Source organism: Somniosus microcephalus, chromosome 1 (genome assembly GCF_052327205.1).
Source record: "Somniosus microcephalus isolate GS21.2 chromosome 1, FLI_Smic_1.0, whole genome shotgun sequence".
Classification (NCBI taxonomy): Eukaryota; Metazoa; Chordata; class Chondrichthyes; order Squaliformes; family Somniosidae; genus Somniosus; species Somniosus microcephalus.
In genome coordinates this window covers 83,553,132-83,577,202 of record NC_140987.1, presented here as the reverse complement: position 1 = coordinate 83,577,202, position 24,071 = coordinate 83,553,132, and the positions used below count along the sequence as shown (strand labels likewise).

At 43.5% G+C, this 24,071-nt stretch overlaps 1 protein-coding gene across 2 annotated transcripts in view; it reads right to left on the bottom strand.

Moving 5' to 3' along the window:
- Positions 1–4,774: 4,774 nt before the first annotated feature.
- The window catches only part of ncbp1 (nuclear cap binding protein subunit 1), a 78,915-nt gene continuing 59,618 nt past the window's right edge, over positions 4,775–24,071 (bottom strand). For both annotated transcript variants that reach the window (XM_085983896.1, XM_085983900.1), the window contains exons 14-23: positions 22,841–22,915; positions 17,708–17,811; positions 16,730–16,855; positions 13,584–13,686; positions 12,813–12,906; positions 12,358–12,461; positions 12,148–12,262; positions 9,195–9,332; positions 8,994–9,107; positions 4,775–7,851 (exon numbers count right to left, since the gene is read on the bottom strand). In XM_085983896.1, the coding sequence (XP_085840022.1) occupies positions 7,741–7,851; positions 8,994–9,107; positions 9,195–9,332; positions 12,148–12,262; positions 12,358–12,461; positions 12,813–12,906; positions 13,584–13,686; positions 16,730–16,855; positions 17,708–17,811; positions 22,841–22,915 (1,084 nt within the window). In that variant the 3' untranslated portion in view covers positions 4,775–7,740. The remainder of the gene's footprint in view (positions 7,852–8,993; positions 9,108–9,194; positions 9,333–12,147; positions 12,263–12,357; positions 12,462–12,812; positions 12,907–13,583; positions 13,687–16,729; positions 16,856–17,707; positions 17,812–22,840; positions 22,916–24,071) is intronic.

The following is a 24,071-nucleotide window of genomic DNA, read 5'->3' as shown; positions in this document are numbered from 1 at the left end:
CGGTTGAGGTGCAACCCAAAGCCTTTCCACCATCTACAAGGCACAAGTAAGGAGTGTGATGGAATACTCTCCACTTGCCTGGATGAGTGTAGCTCTGGCAACACTCAAGAAGCTCGACACCATCCAGGACAAAGCAGCCTGCTTGTTTGGCACCCCATCCACCACCTTAAACATTCACTCCCTCCACCATGGCTGCAGTGTGTACCATCTACAAGATGCACTGCAGCAACTCGCCAAGGCTTCTTCGGCAGCAACTCGCCAAGGCTTCTTCGGTAGCACCTCCCAAACCCGCGACCTCTTCCACCTAGAAGGACAAGGGCAGCAGGCGCATGGGAACACTACCACCTCCAAATCACACACCATCCTGACTTAGAAGTATATCGCCGATCCTTCATCGTCGCTGGGTCAAAATCCTGGAACTCCCTACCTCCCAGCACTGTGGGAGTACCTTCACCACACGGACTGCAGCGGTTCAAGGCTGCGGCTCACCACCACCTTCTCAAGGGCAACTAGGGATGGGCAATAAATGAATTAAAAAACCCATCCCGCCTGTACAGGTCCCACCTCCCCCAGAACCGGTCCCAAGAATCTGAAGCCCTCCCTCCTGCATCAGCTCTGCAGCCACACATTCAGTCTGCTCTATCCTCCTATTTCTATACTCACTAGCTCGTGGCACAGGAAGTAATCCAGAGATTACTACCTTTGAGGTCCTGCTTCATAATCTCTTTTCCTAACTCCATAAAATCTGCCTGCAGGACCTCATCCCTTTTTCTACCTATGTCGTTGGTACCGATATGGACCACGACCTCTGGCTGTTCAACGCCCCCCCCCACCCCCCCTCAGAATGTTCTGCAGCCGCTCAGTGACATCTTTGACCCTGGCACCAGGGAGGCAACATACCATCCTGGAATCACGTCTGCAGCCGCAGAAATGCCTGTCTGTTCCCCTGTCGAATCCCCTGCCACTATTGCCTTCCTAATCTTCCTCCTCCCCACCTGTACAGCTGAGCCACACGTGGTGCCGTAGACTTGGCTCTGGCTGTACACCCCAGAGAAACCATCGCCCTCACCAGTATTCAGTAGATGCACTCAGGGGACTCCTGCACTACCTGCCTGGTCCTCGTCTGTCTGACAGTCACCCATTCCCTTTCTGCCTGCACACTCTCGCGCTGACCACCTCCTGAAACGTGCTATCCACATAGCTCGCAGCCTCACGGATTCACCACAGTGACGCCAGCTGCTTCTTAAGCTCCGAAACCCGGAGCTCGAGCTCCTCCAGCCGACGACACTTCCTGCACATGTGGTTGTCCAGATCACGGGAAGCGTCTTGGATTTCCCACATGGCACAGACTGCGCATTCCGCGGGACTGAGGTGCCCTGCCATGATCTATTTATTCGACTATTAATGAACTTACAGAAATAAACTCAAGACTAAGAGTCTTAAAAGTCAAGCCTACCTTTATCTCCGGCCGCTTCTCTCGCTTTTAGTTAAACTCCTTATTCACACAACTATTTATAGTTATGCTAATTAGTTTATCTAGTTAAGTTAGAGCGAATAAAACGCTAATATTCACCCACCAATCACCTACTTGCAGTCCTGTGACGTCACTCCTTGATTTTGCTGCTCTTTTGGAACTCGCCAGATTTGTACTGTAAGTACAGCCGCCTCTGCTGCCGACTCCTTCCAGGTCCGCCATGGTTAAGAATTGGTTGGATGGGAGTTAATATACCCCGAGCCTGAAATTTATGCTAGTAAGTACGTTTTGCAGTCGCCTCACCTGCCCAAACCCCTCTGGGTTAAAATCAACCAGAGTTTTGGTAACAAAGCAACAGGAGAAAGAAAGAGCTGAAAGCACAGGGCATTCAGAATGTATTTAATGGTATATAAAGTGACTTAATTCATTAATTCCTTACATTACCGTGTACAAGATGGCAGTTGACTCTCTCGCCAAGCCTATGCTCATCATTCTACAACCCCGGAATGTCACCGTTCAAGTCTCAAGAGTCTTCTCGACAGCCATCCTAGCACGATTGCTGGGCCAGCCCCAAGGGTAATGTGCCAGCCCCTTGCGGCTCATCCTAGAGAAGATTTATAACTGCTTCAAAGTTAAAATTTATGACATACAAAAAGATGGCCAGAAAAACACCAGCTGGTCCATTGAATCAATCCCATTCAGCCATATTGTAACTAAGCAACATGACCCCCCCCCCCCCCCCATACTCCCCACTGACCAGCAGCCGTGTAATTGAGAGGCAAAAACATTAAAATTCAAAAACTCCTCTCTGATGTGTCAAATAGTATCTATTGGAAAAACTGAGTTTTCTTTATCAAAATATAAAACTCAGTTCCATCTGTGCCGAGTTATTTGTTTAAGTTGATTTCTTTTACTCTGCATTGATTTACAACTCAAAATCTGACAGTAACACAAAGATAAACCACTCAGACCTGACTATGTCAACAACATATTTTAACATAACCGAGCACTGGAAAATTCACCCAATGGTACAGCCATGAAGTTTGAGTGTAGGCCACCCATATATGTTCCTGTTGGTTGCCCATGGCTTCACTCCCAGACATGCTAGAAAAACCATACAGCGTACCAGCGCTGGACAAGTATGAAGCAATTGTCCATGTTTCTTTGAATGAGCATCCTTCACCCACAGCTGCAGTGGTCTGCCACTGGACTGTGCTCTGAGAATCAGTCATATAAAGAGCCCTGAGATCAGAGGCTGTCTCCATATGATCAACCTATTCTCTCAGCATAACAGGACCTGCATCACCCTAAATATTCAGTTACTTTTCAACTATGGCTTTGACCAAAAATAAAGGTATATATTAATTTCACTCATTGCAAAGCTCAAGGCTACAGCTGGGTGACATGTGGAGGATGCTCATTCAACTCCTGAAGGCCTCTGCATCTTTGGCAGGTGGTGGCTAAAGTCATTGTTGCAGGCTCTGATGGGAGCCAATGCAAAAAGCATCAGATTGAGGCACAGGATGAGCTGGTGTCCATGACAATGGCCACTCTCATCTTGTGCTCACTGGTTTTGCATTCTTGGGATCCTCCCTTTTCTGAATCAATGAGTTAGTCAATCGTTCTCTCTTTTTGGGCCTACTGATGACCCTGGGCAACGCAATTGGGTGGCCGCAGTTCAGCATTGTTGCTGGCTTTGTAGCACCACCTATGGACAGAGTAAGTCCATTAACTGTCACATGGAACTGACCCCTTTTCAACTTTTCCCTTGATATCCTTAAGGCTCAGCAGATGGTCCTTAGTATAAATTTTTTAAAAAGCACTCCTCCCCCCCTACACCCCAAAATGTTGCATAAACTGGTATTATGTTTAGTGAACAGTGCTCATGATCAACTGCACAGACACAGGGATGGCAGCGTCTCAGAAACACATTAAAGGGAGGGAGGTTCCTTATGTGCACTTCCCAACAAAAAGTAGCCACTCCTGTGGTGTGGAGACGATTTAAAGCCACATTTGATTTAATGCCCTGGTGCAATTTGATACATTACAGCCAGTTCAGAGAAGAACGACAAGGATAATTTGAGGTGTCAGAATATTAAATTGTGAGGAGGCCAAGACAACTGCATTTGTTCTAACTGGAGGTGGTGATTGTTTTGGTGTTGGGGGTGGAAACAGAATGTTGGGCTTTACAATGGTGAAAGTCACAGGTGATATGGCCAGGATTATTTAACTTCCCACTCCCACGTTTCCCTCTGGTGTCCCCCAAGGATCAATCCTTGGCCCCCCTCCTATTTCTTATCTACATGCTGTCCCTTGGCGACATCATCCGAAAACACAGCGTCAGTTTCCACATGTACGCTGATGACACCCAGCTCTACCTCACCACCACTTCTCTCGACCCCTCCACGGTCTCTATCTTGTCAGACTGCTTGTCCGACATCCAGTTCTGGAGGAGCAGAAATTTTCTCCAATTAAATATTAGGAAGACCAAAGCCACTGTTTTCGGTTCCCGCCACAAACTCCGTTCCCTAGCCACTGACTCTATCCCTCTAACATCTGTCTGAGGCCGAACCACACTGTTCGTAACCTTGGTGTCTTATTTGACCTCGAAATGAGCTTCCGACCACATAGCCTATTTCCATATCCGTAACATCACCCGTCTCCGCCCCTGCCTCAGCTCATCCGCTGCTGAAACCCTCATCCATGCCTTTGTTACCTCTAGACTTGACTATGCCAATGCACTCCTGGCTGGCCTCCCACATTCTACCCTACGTAAACTTGAGGTCATCCAAAACTCAGCTGCCTGTGTCCTAACTCGCACCAAGTCCCGTTCGCCCATCTCCCCTGTGCTCACTGACCTACATTGACTCCCGGTTAAGCAATGTCTCGATTTCAAAATTCTCATCCTTGTTTGTAAATCCCTCCATGGCCTCACCCCTCCCATCTCTGTAATCTCCTCCCGCCCCACAACCGCACCCTCCCCCCTCCATTCGAGATATCTGCGCTTCACTAATTCTGCCCTCTTGAGCATCCCTGATTATAATCGCTCAACCATTGGTGGTCATGCCTCCTGTTGCCTAGGCCCTAAGCTCTGGAATTCCCTGCCTAAACCTCTCCGCCTCTCTTTCCTCCTTTAAGACGCCCCTTAAAACCTACCTCTGACCAAGCTTTTGGTCACCTGCCCTAATATCTCTATGTGGCTCGGTGTCAAATTTTGTGTCTTATAATATTCTTTGAAGTGCCTTGGGATGTTTTACTACGTTAAAAGTGCTATATAAAGTTGTTGTTGTAATTTCCAGACTAGACAGAAGACATTTAGTGTAACACTGGCCCTGCAGAGTAGGACTCCAACAGTCTCTGCATCCAAATATGCCACACTGAAAAGGAATACAGAACAGCAAATACATCAATTCAAAAATTCTTACTTGTCTTTGTAAAGGCCACAGCAATGATCAATGCTACATTCAAATCGTTGACTGCTCGTAAAAATAAAACAGCAACAGAAGTTACTGTAGCTACAGCCAGTCTGGTGGAAAAAGCAAAATCTCACAGGTAAACAAGGTCTAACACATCAATCATCAGAGAGTAAGAGAGAATGGCTCTGAAATGAGATTACTATAAGGGTACAGACAAACACTTGGGCATCAAGGTTCAGGACTTCATATGGTATCATGCACCAAGTGTCCCAAAAGTGCAGCTTTATGGAGCCCGCATGCTTTGTGCCAGTGATAGCGGAGCTGCAAGTGCCATAATGTGGCCTCGTTCTCAGCTAAACCTGTTCATACTGTACAAAGCATCACCAACAAACTCCACATTGCCACAACTCCCTGACTATTTAAGTACAGGCTTTAAATCAGAATTGCGCACCTCCACAATAATGCAGTTTAGTTTCTGAGGCAAGATAATTACTGAGCATCACTGGAGTAGTTTGCTGCTGCTTAAAGTATTCACTGCCTGACTAGTAAAAAGCAGTAGCCAGAGGCCTCATTGATGGTCAGGGAGATATTGGTGATCAAGAGTCAACCCATAAGGGGAATGGTGGAATTCAGCTGAAATGTGCGCGGAATGACTTTGAACTGGAGGCAAGAGTTGAAGGAGAGAAATGCGACTGAAAGTGGTTTTGGCACAGTCACAAACAAGATGGGAAAGGGACAAAAATGTTGGTGCACTGGATGAAAGAGACAAAACAGAAAACGAGCAGAGAAAAGTAAAAAAATCCCTGGACTGGCATTCTTGGAACAGGGAAAGCAGTAGTCTTCTTCCAAGTCTCAACAGTTACTGAACCATCACTGACTGGTAGGAGGTACACAAGTAAGTTGGACAAGCTGAGTAATCTCACAGGGAGCAGATCATTACCCCCACCCCACGTGACTGGAAACCAACCATGGGTAAAATTAGAAACCGCAAAACGGTATAAGCAGCTTTACAGCAGTTGGCAGCTGTCAGGAATGTAGTTTTGTCGAAAGAGGGGTTCATGAGCGAGATCTGTTTTTAACTTATTCAATAGATTATAATGCTTTGATTCATCCCATCAGAACTATGTAGAAACAGGACTTCATGAAGAGTTTCTATTAATACTGTAGAGCACTGTTTAATTGGATGGAGTGTGGTCCATTATTTCACGGACAATATCCAATTCAAGGTACAACTTCCTGGAAGTAGTGTACAAGAGATGCATCAACTTCCTTTACAAGAGCACCAACAGAAGCATAATGGATCCTGACAACAAAGCATCAAAAAAAACTCCGGCGTCAGGACCCAAGAAGAGGACAGGGCAAGCTTCAGATTCTGTAAAATATTCAAAAATTTAATCAAAATTGCAACGTCATCTCTTACTTGGCAGTTTTCAAACCTTACTAAACTAAAATGTCTCTGAATATAGGTATTGCTAGGATTTCTCAATGTTGAATAAGACAGATGTCAGGGTTTAAAAAAAAGCTATACCTGAGGGGTGATGTCCTGTTTTATATACAATCTGGTGGATTAAGGTAGAAGTGTGGTTCGGAAAGAATGAATGAATGAATTTGATAAAAGAAATCTACAGCCCCCAATAAGTTAACCCATTTGTTGTTTCTGCTTTCCTAATACAATTTTCCCATAGCTAATAGCTACATGACTCAAAACACAGGCCCCACCTCCACTTCAGTATGTCACATTGGCATTAACTTAGGAATTGGTGGGGGCTTATGGATTTGGAGGAGTAAAGACGATGCAGCATTAGGGGTTGGATGATCATGAAGCCAGTCACATACTGCAGTGGCCTTTCATGTAAAGGACAAAGCTGGGGCACAGATAGCCTGCTATTGTAAACAGCATAATTTTCCCCTCAGACTCATTGCTGCTGCAGCTTCATTGTCAGAGCCTGTTGGTGAGAGATGACTAGCTGTCTAAGTACCAAACACACACACAGGGTGGTCAGTCAGTTTCCAGGCCTCAAAAAGGGCTCTTGAAGTGCTCGCAATAATACCCTTTGTAATACAATCAGAATGGTTTGACAGTGACTGGACCCAATAAATTACAACACTGCTATCATCCTACAATCAATGCATTTTCATTAGACTTGTAAAAAATATTCATTAGCTCTTTTTGCAATCATGTGGTATCTTCGTCTCTCCATTTCTCACATTCGCTATGTGGCCTGGTTGGATGTATATTTATAAAATAACGACATACTTTTTTTTTTTTTTAAAAAGAGGGTAACAGTATCCCAAATAAATTTCAGTCCCGTTGATATTGGTAGAACTGCCCGTTTGTTGTTACTAGGACCAAAAGAACACAATACAACATCTATATTCAAAACTTTGGTCTACTATCAAGGAGCACAATTTCAGACAAGTTACAACATGCAACTTAATTTACAAACTGGAAGGTAGATCATGAGCGTAAGAGCAGGTATTAGTAAGATGCAGCTTTACACTGTATCCAACAACCAAACCAGATGGAGTATAAAGCAAATTTAAAACTCAGGTGAATACCAAAACTTAAATCAAATTATGTATGTTCATCTCTTCAGCCTCTAAAGTCTTTAACTATTTCATAAGGTCTATTCTTTTGTTTTAAGGAGGGGAATCCTTTCTAATATGAATGGCAACTTTCTTCATGCTCCATGGTTTTCACAGATAACTGGGCAAAAAGCCTTCAGAAGGGTATTATCGATACAAGAGTGTTGCTTGTTTGAGTCAGTTTTCACTGATGCAAGATTAAAAGAGGTGTCAAAAATGGTGGGAATCTGAAATCGTTCACCGCGGGCTGTATCACAATCGCTATTACTGAAGGGCGCAGAACTGCTGGTAGACAGCCAGTATGTGGTGGTCCAGCTCAGCTGTGAAGAGCAGGTTCTCCAGAGTGACCATGTACTGTTGAATGATCTGGTGATGCTGTAATACAGAAACATGTCAAACTTTAGTACTGTCCAGTCATAATATCGCTAGCCTGAAACTGCTGTTTACAAAGTTCTAATGCCAGCAGTTCTTTGACCATTCTCTGTTCAATCATGCATCCTTTTCCTGTCAAAACATGTGCCCGCCCAGCAATTTAAATTGGCGCAGATATCTATTAACTGTACAGAATTTCTCAAGTTAATTCAACCTTTTGTCTGAGCAGTCACTATCTCCAGTGGAAGTTTGTAGGGTCCACATAAAATCAAAATGGCAGCGTCAACAAACGCCCAAAATACATCATCCTCTACTGGGTATTTTGCAGGTTCCTCAAGAGGGTCTTTAGATGGTGTACCTTTCAGCAGCAGACCACTCCATCTTAGCATGGGTGGGAAGGGGTGGGGGGGAAAGAGAATGAGGAAAAAGGAATTAAATAAATTACATTCCAATTCCTTTTGTAGTACAGAGCACCGGTGCAGGAAGTCAAAGACAAATTGTGCCACAGACTAACATGGGAACTTGGGATTAGTTATATAAAACTGGCAGATTGTCTCAGTGGTAGTACGATTGCCTCCGAAACAGAAGGTTGTGGGCTCAAGCATAACTCTAGGACTTGGGCACACAATCTAGGCTGACACTTCAGTGCAGTAATGAGGGAGTGCTGCACTGTTGGAGGTGCAGTTTTTGGATGAGATGCTAAATTGAGACCCTCTGCCTGTTTAGGTGGATGCAAATGATTTAATTACACCAAAGAGGAGCAGGGAGATATCCCAGTGTCCTGGCCAACATCCACCCATCAACCAAAACAGATTAGCTGGTAATTCATCTCACTGCATTGTGTGGGACCTTGCTGGGTGCAATTGGGCTGCTGCGTTTACTTACACTTCAAAAGTAATCAATTGGCTGTGAAGCACTTTAAGATATCCTGAGAAGGTGACAAGACACTAAATAAATCAAGTTCATTCATTCTTTAGGGTTTGGCTTAGAGAGATTTTTCTTTGTATTTAGACAGGCAATATTTTATAGACAGGCATACATTATAAAGGCTCAGAAACATTGAGTTATGATTTTTATAGCTGATGACCAACAGGAAATGGAAAACCAACACATACAGAAGGTTCACCTCTGGTCGCAGTACTAACCTGGAGGAAGATTTGCTGCAACCGTTCAATGCAGTTCTTATACCAAGGGGTGTTAAAATCGATCCCGCCAGTTTCACACCTTGCAAGATGTTCGGTCAAAATCATTATAAAACGCTGTGAAGAATAAAGAACAAAGAATTAAATGGAGAATTCTATGCAATAACTATTAAAAAAAAGCAAGAACCCAACATACAACTTTACCTGGAAAATTACTAGGAAGAGGTTTTTCTGTTCACTTTGAGCAGACTCAACCTTCTCCTGAAGACGTTCAATCTGTTCTTCCAAAGGACCATCTTCATCTTCATCACTGTTCTGATCATACTCATCATCACTGTCTCGCTTTAGAAAGAAATACAATCATACCATGCTCTAATTAGTTAGAAACTTTATACTCTCCTGATAGCATTTCCCTAAGTTGTTACAAACTTTATATTCTCTCCCTATCCATTCCACAATTTTTTTTTGGCAATTTCTTTTCAACGGTTAGGGATATATTTCTGTTTTGGCACCTGCAGCTGCTACATCTGACTTGGGAGTATCTGACGTTGAGTAAAATAAGGGTCTGATGTTCCCTCATGTTTTGTACATTCGCTTGAAGCACTTGCCTCACAGCCAACGTTCCCTCCAAGCTGCGTGCCTGCACAGCTGACTGCTGGTCCCGCGCAGCCTGCAACTGGCTTTCCCTCCATTCAACATGAAACCAGTCTGTTCCATAGCCCCAGTAACAGTTCCTTGATCTTTTGCTGCAAGAGGGAAGGAATGAAAGATCTGATGCCTGGAGTGGTTGGGCGACAAATATCAGTCAATACTCTCTTCTACTTTTCCCTAATGAATACAGCTCTAAGTTTCAAATGCTGTCGCTTTCACTGCATCACCTAGGGATATATACGAGGGATCAACTGGCTGGTACTGTAATGAGGCAATTCAGTCCCTACCCCTAGCACAGAAAAATTAAAAATGGATAGTTGTCCATTCGAATTCCAACAGGTTAAACTTGTTGAGGATTCTCAGCTCCCCCCTCACCAATGAGCTCACAAGAATCTGCTTTCTCCAGAGGTGGAGCGGACACCGCATGTGTTCACTGCTCCACTGTGTTGCAACAGGACTCTATTCCTACCCAGCGGCACAGAAATCTCAGCACTCTCTCCAGTGGCACAGAACAAACACTGTAATTACATTTTCCACATTTCATTTTTTTTTGTCTCCAATCTAAACTTCAAAAATGATTATCTTCAAGCCCTTAAAGATTGCTTTACATAATCCAAGAGTAGACTCGCCATGGGTGTCCCATTAAAAATCAAAACAACATTTTTAGTCTTAGTACGGATGCTGTTGGTTATCCAGTCCTTCCAGCCAATGTACCTTCACAGAATCACAGAATCCCCACAGTGCAGATAGAGGCCATTTCGGCCCATCGAGCCTGCACCGACACATATCCCACCCGATCCCCGTAACCCCTACACCAACACATATCCCACCCTATCCCTGTAACCCCACGTATTTAATCCCCCTAACACTAAGGGTCAATTTATCATAGCCAATCAACCTAACCTGCACATCTTTGGACTGTGGGAGGAAACCGGAGCACCCGGAGGAAACCCACACAAACACGGGGAGAATGTGCAAACTCCACACAGACAGTCGCCCGAGGCCGGATTCGAACCCGGGTCCCTGGCGCTGTGAGGCAACAGTGCTAACCACTATGCCACCGTGCCGCCACCTTCTGGACATGCATCAGCTCTTTTGAAAGACAGTAGACTGAGCTGATAAAATGATGAACCAAATGGCACAAATATGGAGCACCAAGCACGCTAGGTCAGAAAAAAAAGCAAAGATAAAGGAGAGACAGAGGCTTTGTATGTGAAGGTTCAAATACAATCCAAAACTAGAAAGAACACACCTATAGGTGATGTAACATCTGTCCTCATTCAACCTCCACATATAAATCACTGATATCCAAGTAGTTCAGAAAATGAAGGCGGGAGAACCCTACAATTGAACACAGATCAGCCTGGCCATTACAGTGTCAATGCATTTGTTGGTTCGCTTTCCAAGTCTAGATGATTCGGGACAAGGTAAGTACATGTATATGGGCTACTCAGTTGACTAACTGCTGTTTATTGACAGATTTGCATTTTTATTACCAAACATATCTATGGTACAATTTTTATAGAACATGAAGGATCTGTAAGCAACAAAAGTACACAGTATAGCCTTGCTAAAATGAACGGTTTAGGGGCATCAAATGTGTTTAATAGTGAGGTGTACATCAGACTGTATTTGTGATGATGTGGTTATTGGTTTGGCTCTCGTTCCCACACTTTAGGTGCAGTTTCAATACATGCCACAGCAGTCCAAGTACAACATAAAACCTGCAACCACCAGTACAGCTAGTCGAGAGCAACAGAGGAAGTCCCTGCTACAGCAGTGCAAGGACAGATGGGGGACACGACTTGCTTTTACTATAACTGTGCCTTTGTTATAAAGATGTTCTTTATAGTGAGCCCACCAGTACACTACTTCCTAGTAAGGAAATATAGCGGCAGATAACTTTTTTGCATTGTGACTTCCTGAGACATTTTAAACCCAGGTAGAATTTTAGGGAGAAAGCTCGGGAGGTCTCAGCACTGCTCCATCTAAATCCGAGTCACACAAAGTGGGTGAACAAGCAAAGGACAATCTCAGTAACTACGTGAAAGAGAAAAGCTTGGTTACAGTGAAAAAAGGTCACAAGAAGGTATACACTGAAATAGCTGAGAGACGTATGTGTGACAAACCAAATTCAAATCCTAAATAGGTGCGACTGGGTGTACAAGCAGATTTGTTTTGCAAGTACCTGGATACTATATAGTGCTTGCCAACTACAGCTCTAGACGACCAATAGTTGTACTGAAAGCCTCAAAGTAAGGACTTCTTGGCTTTGGCATTTATTGACCAAGGTCCAGGCTACTAGGATATGAGCAGGGAGCCCTGTAAACTGAGAGATTCAAATGACTCACAGTGATACAGGATGGGAGAGATCTTTGTTTTCTTTAAATTGGAAAGGGGGCGAGTAATTTGTTTTGAAAATACTCTCTACGATCTGCCTTCCTCGAAGCAATTTTTACCCAACACCAACCCACAAATCAGTTGATTTAACACAAAACAAACTTACTCTTTTGTGCTGTTTATCCAGTTTGTCTTTAGTGTCTTCGAGCTCCTTTTGGACCTTTAGCACATGCTTATTCATCTTTCGGATGGTGGAGTGAAGAATCTCCCAGACGTACAATCTGAAGTACCACAGTAAGGTTAGTTCCATGTAATATCAAAGATTGAAACACTAATATACTGGAATTGTGTGGCGACAAGTGTTCACACACATTACCTAGTGAAATCATGTGCCATCTCTGAAGAGAAGATCCAGTTTGCTACTGCCGCACAGTCTACAATCTGTGTTCGGATCATTTTATCAACCAACATGGCCATCATCTGCAAAGTATTAAGAAAAAGTAGCTCTTAAGGGACAACTTAAAGATCAGTGCTGTGACACTGGAGAGTTAATTAATCGACTCCACATTCCCAACAGGGAGCCGCAATTGAATGCGCATGGGTCAGACGACGGCCTCTACAATGTTGCAGTCCGACTCTAGCCCATACTCCCTTCCGATGCGGCTTCCCACCCAAATGCGGGAACCCATTTTGGACACAAAAGAGAAGGAACTTCAGGCCACTTTTAAAAGGGATGGATAAATGATAAACATTGAGGCAAGATACATTTTCCTCTCAATTTACACTCAAACAGGTTTTTTATTTGGAGGAAGAGAAAGGAACAACCATTACCTGGGGATGACACTTCCAAACGTCAAACATAACTCTTAGTATATGTAGCTTGCCCTCATCACCTTCAGCCAAAGTCTTAAAAATCTCATGAAACCTACAAAAAAAAAAATCAACTGGTGAAAGCTGTGCAAATAAACATAGAAAGGTGCATCGCTGAAATGTAGGTTTGAAAATGGGAGGTTCGACAACACTTTCTAGACTCTGGCCTATATAATTCTCTCCCCTCCATTTTATTGCCTTCCTTCATTCTCTTTGTACCATTTCCCTGCGTGATAAAGGTGCTGCAACTGCCTGGGTGACCCCCCATCCCAGATATTTTTTCTCTTCCTTTGGTGAAGTGGCTGATTTCCACTCGGTTCCTCTTCAAAGGTAAAATCAGCAACTAACTGTGGATAATCAGATGCCAAACTTGTTCTATTTACTGGGGACCAACAGGAATGAGCACCAATGTACCAGTCCACATTCATACACAGGGGCAAATGCTTGAAACTGGTAATTAAATAATAAAATGAAACTAGGTGTGTTTAAATGCTTTAACTGGCCCTTACAGCACCAGTTATTCCACTTACTGGACTGTGCTAATAACAGTTTAGAAAGGTGTGGGTTAATTGTAAAGATCAGTGAAGCAGGAAAGCAAAATCCCATAATTTAGTGCATCAGACATGAGAAATCCCAATATTCATTGAGTTAATTGCAGTATTAATAAACAAAGTGACAACACGTAAACATCTGGTTACAATTCTTTTATTAATAGAAAAGGAATACACTTACTTTGCCAACGCACTGAAGGAATGGCTGAAGGACTTGGCAGCCAGGTGAAGTAAAGTCTGTACAAAAACTTCAATCTTCAGGGGATTAAAGCTGAACCCTTCATCTGAAAGAGTGTAGCTCAAGTAGGTCAGTCACTTGATCACAGTAGCATTCCTCCCAGATTAAATAACAAGTTTGAGGTCCATGGAAAGTGATATTAACTGTATGGACAAGCATTGTGGGGGGGAGAATCCAAAATCAAATTGAAATGGGATAAATACAGTAAATATTGATAATTGCCCATGTTTTCAAACAACAATATCTAAATCCACAGTGTAGAGCGAACAATAAATTATTTTTCAATTGGTGTTAAGATTGACACATGGCAAACACCAGCCAAGCAAATCCCACTTCAGCTCATAAAAAAATTGTAGCAATGGAGGCAGCCATTTGGCCCATAATACCACATCTTTGTTCTTTCCCTGTATCCTTTAATATGTATTCTTCTTCAAGCATTTATCTAATCTCCCCTTAAATTATGAGATTGCCTGTTGAAGCGAGGTGACTTGTAGTAATGCATTCATTGTGATGGGCCTCAAGAACGAGGAAGTGCAAATGCCAGATTTAGGGCTAATCCACCCTTCAAAGAGTCCCCTATGGTGCTCATTCCCAAGGAAGACAAGATTATGTGATTCTGTGTAGAAACTTAAGTACCCCAAAAAACTTCCCTTTCCCTTTAGGAATCACGTAAACCCAATCTAAACATAACCAGATACCTGCCCATGCACTAGAACTCTACCAAACAACCAGTTACCAATCCATTTTAATACATTCCCATCTATCCCGTGGGCTTGACCCTTAAGTAGTAACCAATTTTGAGAGAGTGTCAAATGCCTTCCTGAAATCCAGGTAGATAACATCCACTGTCTCTCCCCTATCTACCAGGTCTGTCATCTCCTCCAAGAAATCCAATAAATTCATCAAGCATGACCTCCCACTCCTAAAACCATGCTGACTGCCTCAGCTTAGCTCTTGCCCCTCAAGATATTCCCTTATATTATCCCTCATAATACTTTCCCAACAGTGAAAGTAAGGCTTACATGTCTATAATTTGATGGTTCATCCCTCACCCCGTTTTTTGAAGATGGGAGTCACATTTGCTATTTACCAATTTGCTGGGATTTGGCCCAAATCCAGTGAACTCTGAAAAATATCCACAAGAGGATCACAATCGGTTGAGCCAATTCCTTCAGAACCTTGGGATGAAAGTTGTCAAGAGCCAGGAGCCACATCTACCTTGAGCTTCAACAACCTCCCCAATATGCCCTCTCGTGATCTAAAAAAAATTCCAACTACATTCACCTTTAAACTGTACCCCAATTCTGGCATTTCTCCCATTTCTTTTATGAACACTGCTGAACAATAACTGTTAAATAGGAACATTAGGAATAGGAACAGGAGGTGGTCATTCAGCCCCTTGAGCCATTCTATTAGATCATGGTTGATCTGTGCCTCAAATCTAATTACCTGCCTTTTCTCCATATTCCTGGATACCCTTTTCCTAATGAAAAAAAAAATCTATAGCTATCTCAGTCTTGGAAGCTCCAATTGTCCCAGCAACCACAGCCTTTTTTTAGGGGGTGGGTGAAGAGAGAGAAAGAGTTCCAGATACCTACTACCCTTTGATTTCGCTCCTAATATGGTCTAGGTCTTTACCATGTTTAAATAAAGAGAAATTTAATAAGAACTTTGCCCAAAACAGCAAGGAAGAAATAGCCTGAAAAATAGAAGAGCAATATGACATTCCTTTCTAAATATCTTGTAACTAGATTCAGTTCACATTTTGAGCAAAAGGGTGCAAGCACGAGAAATTACACCACTGAAATGTACATCTTGCTGTAACCGGTCATGGTAGAATCGCAGCATACCACCTCCATTTTGTGCCTCGAGTAGAACAGGCTCGATTACTTTAAACGCTGTCCCAGGGAATGGTCCCCTGCCCTCCAATAGCTCCCAGTGGAAGGATAAAAAGTATCCATGCAAACATTTTTGGATTAATCGTTCAATTCACAAAAGGCTTTGTTTTTAAAACAAATATATATCTGGCATCACTGGCAAGGGTCCATGATTCTAAAGCACCCCACAGAGCATGCCAAGCAATATTCTCCCTACTTAAATCATAGAATCTTAAAACACAGATGGGGGCCATTTGGCCCATCATGCCTGTGTCGCTCTAGAAAGGTCTATCCAATTTAGTCCCACACACCAGCTTTTTCCCCATAACCCTGCAAATTAGTTCTCTTCAAATGCATGTCCAATTGCCTTTTGATAGTTCCTATGGAATCCAATTCCACCACCCTTTCAGATAGTGTGTTCCAAATCATAACAACCCTGTGTGAAAAAAATTCTCATTTCCCCTCAAGTTCTTTTACCAATTATTTTAAATCTATGACCTCTGGTTACCGGCCCACTTTCAAGAGAAACAGTTTCTCCCTACTTGCCTTATCAACTTGCCCGGCCACCTTCAAGGAATTGTGAATATGCACCTCCAGGTTCCTCTGTTCTTGCTCGATGTTGTTTCTCCCAAAGTGCACCACTTCACACTTAGCTGCATTAAACTGCATCTGCCATGTGTCTGCCCAGTTCACCAGTCTGTCTATGTCCTCCTGAAGTCTGTAACTATCCTGCTCACTATTTACTATGTTGCTAAGTTTTGTATCGTCCGCAAACTTCAAAATTGTACTCCCTATACGCAAGTCCAGGTCATTTATACATAACAAGAAAACTAATGGTTTTAACACTGACCCCTGGGGGACCCCACTGTATACTTCTCTCCAGTCAGAAAAATATCCATTCACCACTATTCTCTGCTTCCTATCGCTTAGCCAATTACATACTCAAGTTACGACCGTCCCTTTATTGGCTTCTATTTTCCGAATTGGTCGGTTATGTTGGACCATATATACACAACATCTACTGCACTTCCTTCATCAACCCTCTATGTTACTTCGTCAAAGAACTCAATCAAGTTAGTCAAACACAATTTGCCTTTAACAAATCCTTGCCGGCTGTCCCTTATTAACCCATGCTTCTCCAAGTGAGAATTAATTTTGTCCTTGACAACGGTCTCTAGTGGTTTGCCCACCAAAATTAAAAGAATTCCTTACCATCATCATCATCCTCTTGGTTAGGATTTGGGAGGTCCTTTAGTATGCTCAGGATTTCATCATTACTTGCTTTGTTTTTAATAGCACTGCAGACACTGACAGCTACAGCGTAGCCAGGCAGAGAACCTAAAGCGTCAACAAAAATACTGTAAGTGGGCTCGGGGTTCACGTCAAACTGCTAAATTTCAGTTGTAACTTTTTGGCTCTATTTAGGCTAACTGCGTTTGCCTTTTTACACAGTATTGTTTTGCTTGCAGCATTGCAAAGTAGAAAATGGTTTAAACTTAATGACCCTCATAAATGAGAGAAAGAGAGAGAGGGAGCACATTCACATGTCCACATGCACAGGAGATGCATGCACGAGAGAGTGTATCCACATGCACAAAACAGAGTGCGAGCACGCACAAGAGGGAGAACGCATGAATTTGCAGATTAGAGCAAGTGTTGCATGCCTGAGAGAGCTAGGGAGATCTGAAACCATTGAAATGCTGCAAAACACCAACCTATATTACAGAAATTGTGTTGCATTAGGATATTTCACTGCACACCAAGCAGCATTAATGTACAGTCAGATTTGTCAGTATGCAACAGTAATTTGTTCTTCACTATGTGCATTGAGTTCGATATTTACCTCTTTCTACATCTAAACCACGATTTTTCAAGAACCCACGCTAAATTTGAACTGCATCAGTGTTGAGGGCAAATTTTACAACTTGTGAAGTAAAAATGCTAATATATCAAAACGTCCAGATCAGCATACCCCCTTCCAACTCGTTTACTAGACACCATCTTCTTAAGAACAATAATACTAGTTGGGACTACATTACATTTCTTAAGCCAGTGCAAATTAAACAGAAAAAATTCAGTTCTCAATATTTCAGTATGGCACAGAAGTTACTGAAATCATTAACTTCACCACTGGCTTATGAATGGAAAAGTTCCAATCTGTCTAAGCCCAAACAGCTGCTTATTACTTACTGTTGCTCTCGTCACCGTACTTGTAAATACACAATGGATTGGCTGGCAACAGGGCTGCAAAGTTCTCAGGTACAATATCCACTATCCTTTGATGATAGGAAAGCCTAAGAATAAGATATGACAGTTCATTTATATACTTGCTAAAGATACCCATCAACTATTTAAACAAATACAACTGCTTACACAAGAAAGTCAAACAAAAATTATTACAGGAAACAGCTCCAGGTGAAACCCGGTCGAGCTTGGGATTCTTCCCCGTTACCTTGGAGGGAAGGTGGGAGAGCTATAGATAGATCCTACAGAGCTGAATATCCTTCTTTATCCAAAGATCGAAGCTGGAGAAAATGCTTAAAAATGGTAGGCTATTACAGGCCAGCTTGAAGAAAGTGAATGGCCCTTAAGGAAAAGTCTACGCTTTTTATTGTCTCAGAATCCTTTAAAATGACAAAGGAAGTGTCCACACAACTTACTGGAAGCCCTTATTTTCTTAATGGTGAGAAACTAGGAACTGTGGAGGAGCAAAGGGATTTGGGTGCCCAAGTGCATAAATCACAAAGCTTGTGGACAGGGACAAAAGGTAATCAAAAAGGCTAATGGAATATTGGTCTTTATCTCAAAAGGAGCTGGAATACAAAGGGGAGGGAGTTATGCTTCAGTTGCAGAGAGCCTTGGTCAGACTCCTCCTGGATTCAGTTCTGGGCACCGCACCTCAGAAAGGATATATTAGCATTGGAAAGGGTATAACCCAGATTCACCAGAATAAATCTGGTTCAGAGGGTTGAATTATGAGAACAGATTGCATAAACTTGACTTGTATTCTCTTGCATTTAAAATCTAATTGAGGTGTTTAAATTGATAGGGATTTGTGAGACCAGACAGACAAAACAAAGAGAAAATCTTGTTTGAAGCCTCATATTTCTTGCTACCTGTGGAGGAGTTAGCGCGTTGCTGAGTGACCCTGGGTTGGCACAATGCTGGGTGTCACTGGCTTGAACTGTCGTGTATGCACAAAAGAAGTTGGCTGTGGTTGTTGGAGGTCATTCATCTCAATCACATGACATCACTGCAGGAGTTCCTCAGGGCAGTGTCCTAGGCCCAGCCATCTTCAGCTGTTTCATCAATGACCTTCCCTCCATCATAAGGTCAGAAGTGGGGATGTTCGCTGATGATTGCACACTCTTCAGCACCATTCGAGACTCGTCAGATATTGACGCAGTCCGTGTCCATATGCAACAAGACCTGGACAACATTCAGACTTGGGCTGACAAGTGGCAAGTAACATTCACACCACACAAGTGCCAGGCAATGACCATCTCCAACAAGCAAGACTCTAACCATCTCCCCTTGACATTCAATGGCATTACCATCACTGAATCCCCCACTATCAACATCCTGGGGGTTACCATTGATCAGAAACTGAACTGGACCAGCCATATAAATACTGTGGCTACAAGGGCAGGCCAGAGGCTGGGAATTCTGCAGCGAGTGTCTCACCTTCTGACTCCCCAAAGCCTTGCCACCATCTACAAGACAAGTCAGGAGTGTGATGGAACACTCTCCACTTGCCTGGATGAGTGCAGCTCCAACAACACTCAAGAAGCTCGACACCATTCAGGATAAAGCAGCCCGCTTGATTGGCACTCCATCCACCACCTTCAACATTCACTCCCTCCACCACCGGCGCACTGTGGCTGCAGTGTGTACCATCTACAAGATGCACTGCAGCAACTCGCCAAAGCTCCTTCAACAGCACCTTCCAAACCCGCGACCTCTACCACTTAGAAGGACAAGGGCAGCAGACGCATGGGAACATCACCACCTACAAGTTCCCCTCCAAGCCACACACCATCCTGACTTGGACCTGTATCGCCGTTCCTTCACTGTCGCTGGGCCAAAATCCTGGAACTCCCTAACAGCATTGTGGGTGTACCTACACCATATGGACTGCAGTGGTTCAAGAAGGCGGCTCACCACCATCTTCTCAAGGGCAATTAGGGATGGGCACTAAATGCAGGCCTAGCCAGCGATGCCCACATCCCATCAATGAATAAAAAAAAGACAGCACAAGCATCTAGCACAGAACGGACACAACAAAGGAGACGCCTTCCAAAGATTTGTTTGGACCATAATAAATTGACCAATGAGAAGAAAGGCATGGACACGGAGCAGGGGTGGAGTGGTACTTTGCTGTTTCAATACCAGAGGTTGCACAGCTCCAACTCTGTTACGTCGTGTTCCCTCCATTATTGCCTTCAGCAAGTGAAACTAAAGTTTCCATAATGTGCAGTAGTACCTTCATAGTGCTCAAACTCAACACAAAACATGTATTTTCTTCCAGAAACAACCACCTGTTGACAGCAGCTGGGGAGCTGCTACAAATTTTCAGAATCCCTGATGTACAATATATTCCATAAACCATCAAACCAACCAGCCTGGTGTTATAAGAGACTTGTGTGAACTGAATACTTTTTGTATACCTTTATTCTATAAGCACCAAAATAAAGGTTTTTCAAGATCTAGACAACACAATCTACGTTCCACTTCAGCATGTCAAAGCATGAAACAAGGCGAAAGCAATAACCTGGACAAATTTGGGGTTGAAGGGTCATCAATTGTCAAGTACTCATGTCAGATCAGATCCGGATAAGTTGATTAAGAAGCCAACTCATTATTTTAGCTCAAAAAATTCCATGTGCGCAAGTCAGGAGGAATGCCCGAACACAGGTTTGAAGGTGAAGAGAAGTGTGCCATGGGAGAGGGGTTTAGGGAGGGAGTCATAAAGTAGGGCTGAGACAACTCCCACTGGTTGGAAAGGAAGACAGTACTGAAAATTACAGGTTGGGATGCAGAACTGAAGGAGGTTTCAGGAGGTCAGGTGGAGGGATTTGTAAATGCGGACAAGGCATTCGAATTCAACACATTGTGGGACAGGGAGCAGAACAGGATGTGGGTGGTTGGATGAGCCAGGGTTTGTGTAAAATAATCATGGAGAACAAAGGTGCAAGTCAACACATTACTCTCAAACTATTCACCCAATGAACAAACTAAATGACTAAAAACAGAGCAAACAAATAATGCAAATATCAAGACAAAAATATTTTTAAAACGAACGCAGTGATCTACACATCTCTTCAATTACAGCTACACAAATCACAGCACCAAAATAAAAACTCAAAATATCAACATTTTACAGAAAACTCAACAGATAATACAGGTAGACTATCCTTTATCCAAACTTCCGAAAACCGAAAGTTTTTTCGTTCAGCGTAAGTCGTGCGCACGACGCCGACCCCCGCCCCCCCCGCCAACGCCCGCCCCCCCCCCCCGCCGACCCCCACCCCCCCGCCGACCCCCACCCCCGACAAATTTCCCAGTCTTATAAAATACCTTCTGAAATCCGAAATTTTCCGAAAACCGAAACACGGCTGGTCCCGAGGTTTTCGGATAAAGGATAGTCTACCTGTACAAATCTTAAGCCTCGCAAGCAGAAACAAATTTCACTTCAAGGAAAGATTCTGCAGAACTGGGTAGGATCTGGAATGCACTGCCTGAAAGGGTGGTGGAGGCAGACTCAATCATGGCTTTCAAAAGGGAATTAGATAAGTACCTGAAGGAAAAACATTTGCAGGGCTACAGGGAAAGGGTGGGGGAGTGGGACGAGCTGAAGTGCTCTTGCAGAGAGCCAGCATGGGCTCGACGGGCCAAATGGCCTCCTTCTGTGCTGTAACCATTCTATGATTCTAAAAAATACAAACTAAAGGCTCTCTACCCCACACAAAAATTGCAGCTGATCATACTTTAAGTCATTTCAGATTATTGTTCAGCTTTATAGGGATCAGAACCTTATTTTAAAGATTTCACATGCTGCAACATATGAGGCCTCTGATTCAGACAGCGCAGGCATTGAGTGCAGGACAAGCACTGCTAAAACAATGGCCCAGAAATTTGGCTCTCCATGGGTGAGTACGCGCTGGGTACTCACCCGTAGGCTCAACGAAAGTGCCGGTTTCATGCATGCTCTGCGCATACGCGGGAAACCGGAACTTCCGTTCCCTTAAAGGAAGGGGTTCAGAGGTCGAATGCGTGCGCCTGGAACTTGCGGTTTTTTTTTTTGCCGGTTTCTCCGGGAGGTTAAGTCTCCAGCAGTTACACTTTTAAAAAGCAGGCGCAAGGCCTGCTTTTAGCAAGGTACAGTAAGTGGTGAATTAATTAAAATTAAAACTTTTTCCCCACAGGTTTATTATTTTTAAATACTTTAAAGAAAGGTAAGTTTATTTTTAGCCCTGTTAAAAAATGTAATAAATTTTTTCAAAAATTTAAATTGTTTAAAATAATTATTTTACGTAATTCATAGTTATTTTAAAAATGTGATTTTTAAAAAAAATATTTGAAGTTTTAGTTATGTTTTGGGGCTTATAGTATTTATAGTTTTGACAGCTCCTCCTGTCAAATTTATGAATGGGCATGCCCTGCTACCGTTGGCTTTCCATGGCCCACGTGATCCCAGGGGACGCTCCGAACTAACTGCGCCCCTGGGATATGCAAGCACTGCGCGCCGGCAGTTGGAGACGGCCCAGGATCGGATTCCCACGCGGGCCCACAGCACAACGGCCGCGAGAAGCCTCCGACCCAAATTTCTGGGCCAATATGCTTAAAACAATAAGTACCACAATAAAGATCCTCATTATTAATTTCATCTTTACCCAGCTGAATAGACAACAAAACTCCACATACTGCAGGCTAAAGTTAAATTTTTTAAACTATAAAACAGGTGGATCTAGGGCTTGGCCAAGCAAAGCACCAGCTCTCACTTGTGACTTTTCCGCTAACCAGAAACTTTATAGAGTTTTGTTTCTCTTCCAACCCTCCCCCCCACTGTATTACAAGTTAAACGTGGCTAAAACGATCTTTAGAAGGTGACTTGTAACAATAAACAATACTCCACATCCACAAACCGAATTACTCAGGACACATGCACAGGGTTTGGGGGTTTTCTGTAACCCGGATGAACTCGTGTCCCTCAGTTAAACATCCAGCTCACCTTGTGGCAAATTTAGCAGCGCTGCTTTTGCCAACTGCAAAATCCAGTGCACAGAATCAGTAAGACTGAAACTGAAATGAAAGTTTATTTACCTCATACTTTTCTCCAACACTTCACGTAAAAACTTCGGCTTGGCTTTGTCAGGGTCCAGAGCCAAACAATCAGACCTGTGTGTGTGGGGGTGGGGGTTGGGGATGAAGAGAGAGAAAGAGAAGACAGCATGTTATTTATGAAACACAGAATAAAGTCTAGAAACATGCTTTAGAGCAGGGCCGGCCAAACTGTGTCCCATGGCCCCCAAGCTCTGAGAATCTTATTCACTGGTTTATTGTGTTTTAATTTTGTGGGCCTGAATGTTTGTCGTGGGCTCATTTTAGCACCATTGCTTCATGGGTGAATAAATTCTAAAGCAGGACACAGATCTGTTGATATCCACAACTTAAGAAACATGGGAACTAATGGGAGCAACCATTAAAACTTTACATGCGGTGTCCAAGGCTCCACAATATGTGGCTCAAGCTGGCCCCCCCTGCCCCCATTTCAAATTCAGGAAGTTTAATTCCTCAACATTGACCACAGACCCCATGAAGTCTCATGGCATCAGGTCAAACATGGGCAAGCAAACTTCTTGCTGATTACCACCTACCGCCCTCCCTCAGCTAATGAATCAGTACTCCTCCATGTTGAACCCGATGGTCGGGGAGTCCAGAACCAGGAGTCACAATCTAAGGATAAGGGGCAAGCCATTTAGGACAGAAATGAGGAGGAATTTCTTCACCCAGAGAGTGGTGAACCTGTGGAATTCTCTACCACAGAAGGCAGTAGAGGCCAATTCATTAAATATATTCAAGAAGGAGTTGGATATATTTCTTAAGGCTAAAGGGATCAAGGGGTATGGGGAGAAAGCAGGGACCGGGTACTGAATTTGGATGATCAGCCATGATCGCATTGAATGGCGGAGCAGGCTCGAGGGGCCGAATGGCCTACTCCTATCTTCTATGTTTCTATGTAACACGACTTGGAAGAAGCACTGAATGTAGCAAGGGCACAGAATGTACTCTGGGTGGGGGACTTCAATGTCCATCACCAAGAGTGGCTCAGTAGCAACAATACTGACCGAGTTCTGAAGGACATAGCTGCCAGAATGGGCCTGCGGTAGGTGGTGAGAGAACCAACACAAGGGGAAAAACCTAATTGACCTCGTCCTCACCAATCTACCTGTCACAGTATTGATGGGGGTGACCACCGCACAGTCCTTGTGGAGACGAAGTCCCGTCTTCACAATGAAGACGCCCTCCATCGTGTTGTGTGGCACGCCCACCG